Source organism: Piliocolobus tephrosceles, chromosome 1 (assembly GCF_002776525.5).
Source record: "Piliocolobus tephrosceles isolate RC106 chromosome 1, ASM277652v3, whole genome shotgun sequence".
NCBI lineage: Eukaryota > Metazoa > Chordata > Mammalia > Primates > Cercopithecidae > Piliocolobus > Piliocolobus tephrosceles.
Window position 1 is genome coordinate 64,578,796 of NC_045434.1, and position 13,349 is coordinate 64,592,144.

The 13,349-nt window shown below is 38.8% G+C and overlaps 1 protein-coding gene across 6 annotated transcripts in view; it reads left to right on the forward strand.

Annotated features, from left to right (window-relative positions):
• Positions 1–8,322, forward strand: part of LOC111531166 (membrane cofactor protein) — a 43,755-nt gene extending 35,433 nt beyond the window's left edge. For 3 of the 6 annotated variants that reach the window (XM_023198401.1, XM_023198404.1, XM_023198406.1), the window contains 2 exons: positions 3,092–3,184; positions 6,319–8,322. In XM_023198401.1, coding sequence (XP_023054169.1) covers positions 3,092–3,143 — 52 coding nt within the window. In that variant the 3' untranslated portion in view covers positions 3,144–3,184; positions 6,319–8,322. The remainder of the gene's footprint in view (positions 1–3,091; positions 3,185–6,318) is intronic. The other 3 variants (XM_023198400.1, XM_023198403.1, XM_023198405.1) reach the window with 1 other exon arrangement.
• Positions 8,323–13,349: the final 5,027 nt, after the last annotated feature.

A 13,349-nucleotide genomic window follows, 5' to 3' on the forward strand; every position in this document is an offset into this window, starting at 1 on the left:
AGTCACAGTCTACTCATTTTCCTTCTTTGTTTAAAATATGACTGCATCAGAATTTTTAAAGGTTCCTTAACAAGTATTAATCAAACTCTCTCTAGCTTGCAGTTAATGGGTTTGTTTAGTTTAGTTTAGTTTTGTTTTTTTTGACGGAGTCTCACTCTGTCACCCAGGCTGGAATGCAATGGCGTGATCTCAGCTCACTGCAACCTTGGACTCCCGGGTTCAAGGGATTCTGTGCCTCAGCCTCCCAAGTAGCTGGGATTACTGTTGGGCGCCACCACCACCGGCTAATTTGTTGTACCTGAACTAGAGCTGGGGTTTCACCATGTTGACCAGGCGGGTCTTGAACTCCTGACCTCAGGTAATCTGCCCACCTCAGCCTCCCAAGGTGCTGGGATTACAGGCATGAGCCACAAGAGCTGGGGTTTCACCATGTTGGCCAGGCGGGTCTTGAACTCCTGACCTCAGGTAATCTGCCCACCTCAGCCTCCCAAGGTGCTGGGATTACAGGCATGAGCCACCGCACCCGGCCTTAATGGGTCTTTTAGAGCTGAATAGTTATCTGTTACACTCCCAAATTAAAGGTTCAGTAGCAATAGTGAACTGAGATTCCAAAATTAATTTGTCCAGTGATTTTTTTAAAAGCCCATTATTTTACAGCATAGGGTCCAACCAACAATTGCCATCATTAAAATTTTAAAATATTTTGGGAAGGTATGGTATCTTTAGCCAATGCAACATAATTAATCCTATATATAGTAGCACAATTTGAGGAAAAATAGTCCAAAAAATGGTGTGAGAGAGGAAACTCATAATTGCCTTTGAACTTTAAAATATAAACTACACATGGGAATCTTTTAGAATAGATGTTGCCCTTTTTATGACAGGAACATATTCGACTGGAAATTTAGCATAATATGTAATGGCCAAATCCAAAGCTAGGCTCTCTTTATGGACCTATTATTTTGTAGTTCCATGTTATTTTGATAGCTGAATTGAATGTGAGGGTGGTTTATCTTTCTTCAGAGTCTAGAGCAGTGCTTCTCTGACTTTAATGTGCACATTAATCACCTGGAAATCTGTTAAAGTACAGATTCTGATTCATTGGGTTTGGAGTAGAGCCTGAGACCCTGCCTGTCTAGTGAGCTCCCAGTACTGATGCTGCTGCTGTGCCTGGACTACACTGACCAGGGTGTTGGCCACTACTGATGTGCCCATATTGTTGAAGTCTGAAGAAACACTATGAAGCTTATTGGCAAATTTTTCTAATATTTAAGATAATTGAAGTTTTTAAGATTCCTCATCTATATGTATCCTTAAAAAAAGGCTATGGGGTAATATATAGTTCTTGGCTTTTCTTACCTTTTTTAACTCTTAAAAAAATAAAGATTTCCATTATTTTCTTTGCACTGTTTAATGTCCATAATCTTGTCCCCCCAGATTGGCTGTTGTGGCCTTAGAAACTTCTTATAAAGACTATAAAATGTCTGGAGTTACTTCTCCACTTCCGGGGGTAACTGGAGGCAGGCTAGCAGACACAAATAATCTCAAATTGCTGTTAAGGCCTGGCCCAAAATGTATTTGTTGCAAACTGGTATTTATGATGATTTGGGAACATAATTACTCTTCTGCAGCCTTCACCTCAAAATACAAAAACAGTGTAAATAGTCATTTTAAGATGTTGGATGATCCAACATCATTTACATTACTTGATGAAAAATGGCCAAAAGATTATTCTGCCACTTTTCTGTTTCGTAGCTCTCAGCTAAGAACAGTATAGGATACCGATGGGTCCAAAACAGTCCCATCCACATGCTCCTTCCCTTTCCATTCACATTTCCTTTCTTTACTAATTCTTCTACCATACTTTTTAGTCTTAGAAGCCACAGCTCTGTCTTTGCTACTGCTTGAGTCCTGTATTGCATGGCATGACTGTGCTTCTGAACAAGAGATGCCTTTTGTTTACATAAATATTTTCATTACTTGTAATGATTTTTTTTTTAATGCATTTTTTTTTTTTTTTTTTTTTTTTAACTCTAAGCATCCCTGGATAAGTGACAGTTTGGCTAAGTTCGTGAAAGTTATTTGCATAATTTTTGTATTTATTACCTGTGACAAATAGTTTTTCCTTTTTACCATTAATGGTATTATTTTGTATAATCTAAACTGACTTTTAATGTTACATTAATATTGACTGATGAAATTACTTTATTAAAAATAGTCACTTCAGGTAATTGGGGCATATAGTGACATGGGGCAAAAAAAAAGGATCAAATTAACTTAAATGTTTTTCTAGTTGGCCCTCAAATTCTTGAGCATTTAACCCTTCAAAAATTTTTGAGCAACTACAAAAATGTTTTGTCATTAGTTTAGAAAGCATCCATACAAAATTAGATCCATCTCAGAAATATGAGACGCCATGTAATATGAAGTTTTGCAAGGATATCCCCTCATCTGTTGAAAACAGATGTGCCACAAAAAGAAACTGCTTAATGCAAAAGTCCAGAGACATCTGCAAATACATGACGCCATAAAGTTGATTTCTAAGATAATATTACATGGATTTGATACATACTCAATGTATTCCCTCAAAATTGAGGGTATTAGGCCAGGTTTGGTGGCTCACACCTGTAATCCCAGCAGCTTTGTGAGGCTGAGGCAGGCCGATGGCTTGAGCTCAGGAGTTTGAGACCAGCCTGGGCAACATAGTGAGATGCTGTCTCTTGAAAAAAAAAAAAAAAATTCAAGGGTGCTAGAGACCAGTACCATTTCTCCCCAACAATCTGTTATTCCTTGAAAACATTTTGACATGATTCACTTCATGCAAAATAGCTTCAAAGATAAACATATTAAACAGGAATTTCCAGTCTGTTTATCTGCTGGATGATCTATATGACTTCAAAGTTCAAGTAGCTTCTAGCACAAAATTCATCTTTCCAGTCCTTCAGTGAGAATGAGAATGTCTTAAGTTATGAACCTAATTCTCAGCTTTCCTGTTATTCTCTTACACTGGATTTTATTCCACTTGTTATGCTACTCTTGTTTCTTTTTGAAGTCACTATTTTATTCAGCCCTTTTCCCTTCCTCTGTTCAGCACATACCTAACTGATGAGACCCACAGAGAAGTAAAATTTACTTCTCTCTGAGAAGAAGAGATGAGAGAAAGGTTTGCTTTTATCATTAAAAGGTATCTGTTTTCTGTTCTTTATTTTCAGATGTCCTTGCTTTTGAAAAATATTCAGTGGATATATAGATATCAATAACCTGAGCAAAGAGATATTGGCAGTAAATATCAAAGAGGAAATTTACATTCCTGTTCCCTTTGCTACATTATTGATGTTTTCTTATACCATTCCCTTTGAAAACATAATGTGTACTGACAGGCTTTTGCTTTGACGCAGGCTTTAAATAGAGTTATGTTCCCCTAGTCCTTTTATCAGACTATTTCACTTCTTCTACCTTGTAAAACAGCTGTGAATCCAAAAGTAAGAATGTGTGAGCCCACTGGGAAATAACCACAGAGTCAACTCATTTTAAGTACAAGGAAGAAAAATGCCCTTTTATAGAAACCAAAATATATTTTACTTAGTTTTGTAAATTTATTCAATTCCAACGTATAAATAACTCTGTAAAGATATTTTATCAGTTTCCCTGGGCTGGATATTTTTAGCATATAAAAGGAAACAAAAAAGTCCTCAAATGGATTGTATTGCCTTAAACCCTTGGACCCTGTCCACCTTCTGTCTTCGAACTGAATTGGAACTATTCCTCTGTTCGTGCTAGAATGTGTGTCTGCAGAGCTGGGAAGAGAGGGAGATACGTATCCCACCTCTTAGAATGTGAGGCCCTACCCTAGGTTATAATCAAAAGTTTGGGAGCAGGATCTACAAGGCCAGTTGGAAGGACAATTTCTTAGTAAAAGCAAAGTGGTGTCTTTGATCACGGGGAAAGCGAAAGACGAAACATACTAACCAGAATTGGCAGTCTGGGCCTACGCAGTCCTATATACAGTAGTTCCTCCTTATCCATGGGGGATATCTCTAGTGGTTGCCTGAAACCTGGGATAGTACTAAACCTTATATATACTGTTTTCTCTTACACATATATACCTATGATCATTTAATTTATAAATTAGGCACAGTAGGAGATTAACAGCAATAACTAATATCAAACAATTATAAAAATATGCCAGCATCACTACTGTGTTCTGGGGCCAGTAAGTAAAATAAGGGTTACCTAACCACAGGTACTGTGATACTGTGACAGTCTATCTGATAACGAAGACAGCTATTGAGTAACAGGCACATAGTGTCCATAGCGTGGGTATGGTGGACGAAGGGATGATTTATATCTGGGAGGGACGGAGTGGGACAGTGTGAGATTTCATCATGATACTGAGAATGGCACACAATCTAAAATGTAGTTCTGTAATTTTCCATTTAATATTTTTTGACTGTATTTGATTATGGGTGACTGAAACATGCAAAGTGAAACCGTGGACAAGGGAAGCCTACTATCTCTTCTTAGTCTCTTAGGACACTTTTGAGGCTAAAGCCAACTACGAAAATAGTTTTTAGACTCTCTCTGAGCTTCAGGATATCTGTAAACATTTGAAGATAATTTAATGAATGCAGTAGTTAATATTTTGCTATCTTCAAAATAGTTTCATTGTTATATCCAATAAATGTTTCTTTAAATTTATGTTAATGCCTTTTATCTTTGGCAATTGGGTTTCTATTTAAAATTGTATTTAAAGAAAGAGATTCTACTACTATGGGAAAAAAATATTTACTTAGAAAAATACAGCGGTGGCTGGGTGCGGTGGCTCACACCTATAATCCCAGCACTTTGGGAGGCCAAGGCAGGCGGATCACTTAAGGTGTGAGACCAGCTTGGCCAATATGGTGAAACCCTGTCTCTACTAAAAATACAAAAGTTAGCTGGGCGTGGTAGTGTATGCCTGTAATCCCAGCTACTCAGGAGGCTGAGGCACAAGAATTGCTTGAACCTGGGAGGAGGAGGTTGCATTGAGCCAAGATCACAGCGCACTGCACTCCAGCCTGGGCGACAGAGCAAGAGTCTGTCTCAAAAATAAGAAAAGAAAAGAAAAATATAGTGGTCTTGGAGAATTCAGTGACAGGCCAAACCATTAAGTCTGTCATCACTACAGTCCTTAGGGAACTGCAATATTGTAAGTATAGTAATGACACAGTGGAGAACCATAATGATGGCCTCCCCGACAAAGAGGAACAAACCCATTTATGCCTGAGGTTGCAAGTTTTTGAATTTTTGCCATCAGACCCTGGCGATGACCTTGAGCAGTAGGAGATAAATTCCACATGCTTAGTGTTCCAATAATGGAACACTAGGCATACATGGGTTATTAAAGTATCCAAAATTAACATGCTTAGCTGTGACATTGGAAAGGCAATGTGTTTGCTGTGGCACACATACCAGTAAATAATGACTGGTCCAAATTTGGTTTTCGTTTTTCTATTAAAGTCAATTTACTAAGGCAGGGAGGGACCAGAGCTGTGCTGTCCAATTCAGTATTCAATAGCCATGTGTGACTGCTAAGGACTTCCAAAGTGGCTAGCCCAGTGTCAGGTATGCTGCAAACACACACTGGATTTCAAAGACTAAGCACAAAAAAACTGTAAAATACATCCCAATATTTTGGTTATACTGAGTTAAAGAAAATAAAATTATTTTTGCCTATTTGTGTTTTTAAACGTGGCTTCTGGAAAATGTTTAATTACGCGCATGACTGGCATCATCTATCTTTGGCCAGCACTAGACTAGAATAATAGGTTTCACAAAGATGTCTACTGTTATACTAAAAGTGTGACATAAACTTTTGTTATTTAGGAGACTCTTAGCGGAATACATGATTTTCTTGACAGTGAGGCGTACATGAGGCATCACATACTTGAACAGTTAGAACCACTATCTTTTTAAAGGTTCTGTGCCAGAGCTACAGCTTTAAAATGGAGGGATCGGGAAAGCATGCGTTTGTCTCCAGTCTTTCCCACTGACCCTACATCAAAACGAGGACATAGTTACTAAGTACTTTGTATGCTATTGCTCTATTTCTGGTTTTGGAGGGGATCAAAAATATAAGACTGGGACAAAGGAAGGTTTTACAGTGAGACCAGTTGAACAAAATAAATTATTTTAAAAGAATAATTTATTTCCCAGGTTAGCGACTCAGTAGTATAAAGTATTTTTTTAATTGTTCATTTTCTGAATAGGCTTCTGGAATTTAATTTCTGTACTTAATTATATTTATCTTTGACACGATTTTTATACCTTGGTTTGCAGGAAAGCAGATGATGGAGCTGAATATGCCACTTACCAGACTAAATTAACCCCTCCAGCAGAGCAGAGAGGCTGAATGGATTCCACAACCTCGTTTGCTAGTTCATCTTTTGACTCTATTAAAATCTTCAGATACCGAGTTGTTATTCTCTAGTTTCATTCTCATGAATGCAACCGTGGCTTAACTAACATTCCAGTGTGGCTTGAATGTAGGTAGCATGCTTTGATGCTTCTTGGAAACTTGTATGAATTTGGGTATGAACACATTGCCTGTTTTCCCTTAAATAACACTTAGATTTATTGGACCAGTCAGCACAGCATGCCTGATTGTATTAAAGCAGGGATGTGCTGTATTTTATAAAATTGGCAAAATTAGAGAACTATAGTTCAAAATGAAATTATATTTTCTTTCTAAAGAAAGTGGCTTTGAAATCTTTTTTGTTCAAAGATTAATGCCAATTCTTAAGATTCATTCTTTCACCAGCTGTAGAATGTATTTTACATATCGTTCGTTGTAAAAAGCCCTTACGAATATGTGTATACTACTTTGGCTCTTGTGCATTAAAAACAAGAACACTGAAAATTGGGAATATGCACAAGCTTGACTTCCTTAACCAAGAATATTATTGGAAAATTCTCTAAAAGTGAATAGGGTAAATTGTCTATTCTTTGTAATGTGTTTGGTGATTTCAGAAAGCTAGAAAGTGTATGTGTGGCATTTGTTTTCACTTTTTAAAACATCCCTAACTGATCGCATATATCAGTAATTTCAGAATCAGATGCATCCTTTCATAAGAACTGAGAGGACTCTGACAGCCATAACAGGCGTGCCACTTCATGGTGTGAAGTGAACACTGTAGCCTTGTGGTTTTCCCAAAGACAACTCCATATGTTCTCTGAGGTTGAGTAACCCACTCTGAATTCTGGTTACATGTGTTTTTCTTTCCCTCCTTAAATAAAGAGAGGTGTTAAACATGCCATCTAAAAGTAGGTGGTTCTGAAGAGAATAAATTCATCAGATAACCTCAAGTCACGTGAGAATCTCAGTCCATTTACATTGCCTTGGCTAGTAGAAGCCTCTTACCTATATATGTGTCTTACCTCATCTCCTAAAAGGCAGGGTACAAAGTAAGCCATGTATCTCAAGAAGGTAACTTCACTTTGTCTGTTTGCTGTTGATTGTACCAAGGGATGAAAAAAGTAAATATAGCTCAGGTAGCACTTTATACTCAGGCAGATCTCAGCCCTCTACTGAGTCCCTTAGCCAAGCAGTTTCTTTCAAAGAAGCCAGTGGGCGAAAAGCAGGGACTGCCACTCCCAATTCAGATCACACTGTTAAAAGTTGTGTTTTGAAATTTTATGTTTAGTTGCACAAACTGGGCCAAAGAAATGTTGCCTTGAGGAAGATATGATTGGGGAATCAAGAGTGTAGAAGAATAAATACTGTTTTCCTGTCCAAAGACATGTTTATAGTGCTCTGTACATGTTCCTTTCCTTTGTAATCTCTGGCGAGATGCTTTAGGAAGATAAAAGTTTGAGGAGAACAAACAGGAATTCTGAAGTAAGCACAGAGTTGAAGTTTATACCCATGTCACATGCTTTTCAAGAATGTTGCAATGACTTAGAAGCAAGGAATGGTGTTTTTTTAAAACCTAATTGAAGTATATTCAAATACTTTAATGTATAAAATAAATATTATACAATATACTTGTATAGCAGTTTCTGCTTCACATTTGATTTTTCAAATTTAGTATTTATATTAGAGATTTATGTATAAATATGTATTTTGTCAAATTTGTTACTTAAATATATGGAGACCAGTTTTCTTTGGAAGTTTGTTTAAATGACAGGAAGAAGTGTATATGAATTTAAGAAAATTTTTTAAGCTGTAAAAATGTATTTGCTATAAAATGAGAAGTCTCATTTATAGAAGTTCTTTATTGCTCACTTTTTAAAAAATTGACTCTTGAAATCTGTTAAAATAAAATTGTACATTTGGAGACGTTTCATGATGATGTGTTATTTGGGTTTCGTCTCAAATTGAAGTATGTTTCTAATTGGGCCCGTCTTCTAACCATTCCACTCCCACAGCCATTCATCCTGTCCCTCCTAGCTCAGACCCTTAAGTATCCCCAGGCTTCTCCACTCCCAACCCATCACATAGATACTGCACAGAGGTATCCAGTGACATCACATTACCTACTGGATGAAGTCCACATTTCTTAGCCTGATACTTGAAGACCTTTTACAATTAAATCCCAACTTTCTTCCCCAAGCCTTTCCTATCGCACTTCTTCAAATAACCTACTCTCAGTCAAGCCTGACCATTTCCCCTGTGCTTTCTGCTGTATTCCTAGTTCACTGTTGCTTGAAACACACTGTCCTGTTGAGATCCTATGCATCTTCCAAGGCCCAGCTCAGATATTACCCTTCATGAAACTGTGCCTGATTTCTGCCCTGCTCTTATAGTCTTTATTATTACCTAACCTTGGGATAGCCACATTTAAGCATCTATATATACATGTGTTCAGTAGAAGATATATCTTCTACATCCCATGAACGCATATGTAGAGCTAAATAAAAACCCAAGTCCCAACAAAATATAAAATTTATGTAACTAGTAGGATTTGGTTGTTTCTGCAAAACTCATTGTTGCACTCTCTGCAGATTTCAGTCGGATTGCTAAATTTCTCAGAGCAGGCTTCAGTGTTTCTCAACCGTGGCTGCACATTGCAATCACTGGGGGAGATTTACGGACACCTGGGTCCCATCCCTAGCTATTTCCAGTGTAATTGATCTGGGATGTGGTTTGGCTGTAGGGATTTCCAAGCATCCTAAATGATTCCAATGTGCAGCTAAGGTTGAAAACCCATGCATTAGTAAATCTCAAGCCCCACAGTCAATTTTTCTATATAAACTTGTAAAGATAAAAGTTAAAGGCTTATAGAAGAAAACTACGGCTTTCTTAATTCAGCCTATTAAATCAGAAAATTTCATTGAAGACTTGAATTAAGGTTTTGTCGTTTGGCTAACTGAACAAGGCTATCTGTGGTTTAGAAATACAGAAGCACTAAAATACTGAATCTTTAATAAAACACTAGGTGAAAATTATATATATGTGTGTGTGTATATATATATATATATATATATATATTTTTTTTTTTTTGAGGCTGGAGTGCAATGGCACGATCTTGGCTCACTGCAACCTCTGCCTCCCGGGTTCAAGCGATTCTCCTGACTCAGCCTCCTGAGTAGCTGGGATGGCAGGCATGCGCCACCACATCTGGCTAATTTTATATTTTTAGTAGAGATGGGATTTCTCCATGTTGATCTGACTGGTCTTGAACTCCCGACCTCAGGTGATCCGCCCACCTTGGCCTCCCAAAGTGCTGGGATTACAGGCGTGAGCCACTGCACCTGGCCTGAAAATTATATTGACTGTGAATAGAGCATTCTGGAAAATCTTATGTGACCTTGAGACTGTAATGTATTTTTTAAATTGGCATAAAATACATGGGGAGAGTTAGTTACTTTGTAAGGTAACTAACAGTAAATCCGGAAGAATGCTGAAGGGACTTGAGATTAGAAGGAATATGAATTTGTGGTGTTAAAGTAGATTTTAGGGTTTGTGGGAAACAGGCAACTCTGTGTTATTCTAAAACTTAGTAATGTCTTTCAGCTAACATTTTAACCAAGAATGAGCTTTTCTGCGTATTTTTAAATTTTGCATACTTGTACTTGAGTAGGATTTAACATGGAGTCTAATAACTTCCAGAAATGATTCAAAATTGAGTGACTGTACATACGGATTTTTTTTTTTTTTTCCTGGACTACACTGTTCTCATCAGAATATCCAGGCTCACTCAGAAAAGGTTATATTAATATGACTGATCCTTTGTAAATCGGAGCACTGCTGCCCTCCTGTGGACTGTTAGGGCATTTGACAATCCCTTCCTTACCAGCTCAAACTTAGTCACTTCTTAGAAGTTTCAGTCATTGCTGTGATTCCCCAGAAGACATTTTAAATTTCATTTGGGATATGGTATAAGACTAGCCCTCTTCTCCTTCTGTAAGATCAAAATTATTTTTTGACACAGGATCTCGCTGTGTCACCCAGGCTGGAGCTCAGTGGCTCAATCACAGCTCACTGCAGCCTCAACCTCCTGGGTTCAAGGGATCCTCCCAACTTAGCTTCCCCAACGGCTTTCGCACATTGCCCAAGCTAGTCTTGAACTCCTGGCCTCAAGCAATCTGCCTGCCTCAGTGTTCCAAATTACTGGGGTTACAGGCATCAGCCACCACGCCCAGCCAAAATTAACATTTTTAAAGGAGTTTTAAATGCTGTCCCTTATTGCTTAAGTATAGGACAAGTATAATATTGTGGATCTGTGGTCAATAAACAATTTTTCCTTCCCTCTCACATACCAGCAGAATGTGAACCAATTGCCACAAGTATAGATAACATTTGAAAAAGCCACCCGTCCTGATTCCTGACTTGATAGTACATAACCCAGGGAAACCTGTACAGAGGTAATAAAACTGATGTTAGGAGACTCCACCTTCCTTTATAAGATTTACCTCTCTCATGTAGCTTTTTAAAAAACCACACTATTATAATACGGTGCAGTGGCAAACCCTGTGCTAAACTACTGTAAACAGGAGCCTCAGTATCCTGGTGTTTGGGGTGTGTGGCTTCATTTGAGAGAGAATTCAGGAACAAATGCTTGGAGAAGCACTTCAGAATGGTGTTCAGGAAAATTATCTATCTTCTGATTAACATACTTCACCTGAAAGAGTTCCTAGGAAAAATAGTCTGTAAATTTGTATTTAAGTTGGGACTCAATGATTAGAGAATTCTTTGGTTAGGTTCCCATAGCATCATGCTTCTCAAGTCTTAAGTGTGCTAGCTAGTTACATGGTGATCCTCTTAAAAGAAATTAGAATCAGAAGATTCAAAAGGTATCAATCGGTTGGGGCCTGAGGTTCTGCATTTCTAATCAGTTCCTAAGAACTGCTGTTTGTGGTGGGCTATATAATGGCCTCTAAAGATATCCAGGTCCTAAGACCTGGAACCTGTGAATGTTACTTTATATGGCAAAAGGGTCTGTACAGATGAGATTAAGAAAACTGAAATAGGGAGATTATCCTGGATTATCCAGGTGGGGCCCTAAATGTAATCACAAGGGTCCTTCTAAGAGGGAGGCAGGGGGAGATCTGACTGTGCCAGAAGACAATGTGGCCACTGAAGCAAAAGGCTGCCCTGCTGGCTTGGAAGACGGAGGAAGGGAATGCAAGCCACAGAACACAGCTCTAGCAGCTGAAGAAGGCAAGAAAACCTGTTCTCTCCTGGCGCTTCTGAGAGGGCAGGCGGCCCTTGCAGTCCGGTGAGCTGATTGCAGGCTTCTGACATCTGTAACTGTACGAATAAATGTGTGTTAAGACACCAGGTTTGTGGCAATTTTTTAGGGCAGCCACAGGAAACTAACACACCAGTGCTGGGGGCCCTCAGACCATACTAAGTAGTAAAGCATTTTAGGAACAAGACCACAGAAGAGAGGCTCTCAACTTTAAAACAACAGTGAGGTCCAGGCCCATTCCCAGACCAGCAAAACCCGAGATTGTAGGGATGGGACCCAGGGAACACTAATTTAAAGACTCTTTGGGTGAACTGAACAGGAAGACAGGGTAGGGCACCATCATACTAGAATAAACTCAAAAGTACAACTTTTGTGTTCAAGGAAAACTCTCAAGTTCCATCGATGTATGGACACACTAGTCTGCCAGGTACTCTCCGGAACCTACACACCAGCTTCTCAAAGTGAAGGTCTGGGTCAGTATCTTACACAAAGAATTATCCAGTTCTAGACTTATTTCTGTTTCACCTAAACTGGCCAAATATTTGACTTGTCTCATCCACGTTTATTAAGGAAGTAAACACTAATGAGGTAAAGAGCTGTTTACTTCCACAGGTGGGATTTGCCAGTCCAACTTGCATGAGGCTTGAAGGTGCTGTCAGTCTAATAAGCCTCCCCACTCAATAATTTTTTTCATTATCTATTCACCAAGACCCGCTTATAAATTTACGGTTAAAAAATCTGGTAAAATTTAGATAAGCAGGACTCATGTGCTACAAAGCGTTTTCTACCTAGGTTGATAGCATGGCTTCATAAACCTGATTCAAGATGTTGTCTCTGGAAGAAACATTCTACATAATTACCAACTGATTGTACAAAACCGCCCCAGAATGGCAATTTTAGGTAAAGAGCTGTCCGCATCCTAATGAATAAAACAAAATAATCCTGTTTGAGAGGCACCCCAGTTACATTTTGCTTCTCATGACTTAGCAATGTGGCACTATTTAAGCATTCAATGAGTGTGCCATAAACTGCCTTTATAGAAAAGACGTCTCAAAACATTGTTTTTGTCCTTTGATGCTGAACTCGATTTCACACTTACTCATTTGAGGACTGGAATCAGGGCCTCCTGAGAGCAAAAATCTGTTTTACTTGTTTGTATTTGCAACACCTAGGCTGGAGCTTTGAGTGTGGTGGGTAGATCAAAAGCTGTTTAATTGGTAGGTAGTACAACAGACTCCAAAGATGTCTAACCTATAGGTATTTAATACTATTGGAGCCTATCTCAGCGGGAAGTGAATAAAACAATATAACTTAGGGTCTTAACATCACCACTTAGGGTCTTCCCACCACCACATCCTGGGGATTAGAACATGGGTTCTTCCACCAACAGCCTGAAATAGCACTGCAGCTGCAGTGAGGGGGTGCAACACATGTACTGGCAAGTGTTGCCAGCAAATGCTACTTCCGCCCCCCACTCTCAGCCCACTGGGCAGGGCAGCCATCTGGGGGAAGACTGTGGCAGGGGGTTGGGCTTAGAAATGGCTTCCTAGGTGGCTGATTTGCCATGATTTACTGCAAGCCACTGGCTTTAAAAGAGTTGTACTGCAGGTAGTTCATAGTCATGCACCTCCTGTGCAAAATCCTGATCAGGGGGCCACAGCCTGCCTTCCTGAAAAT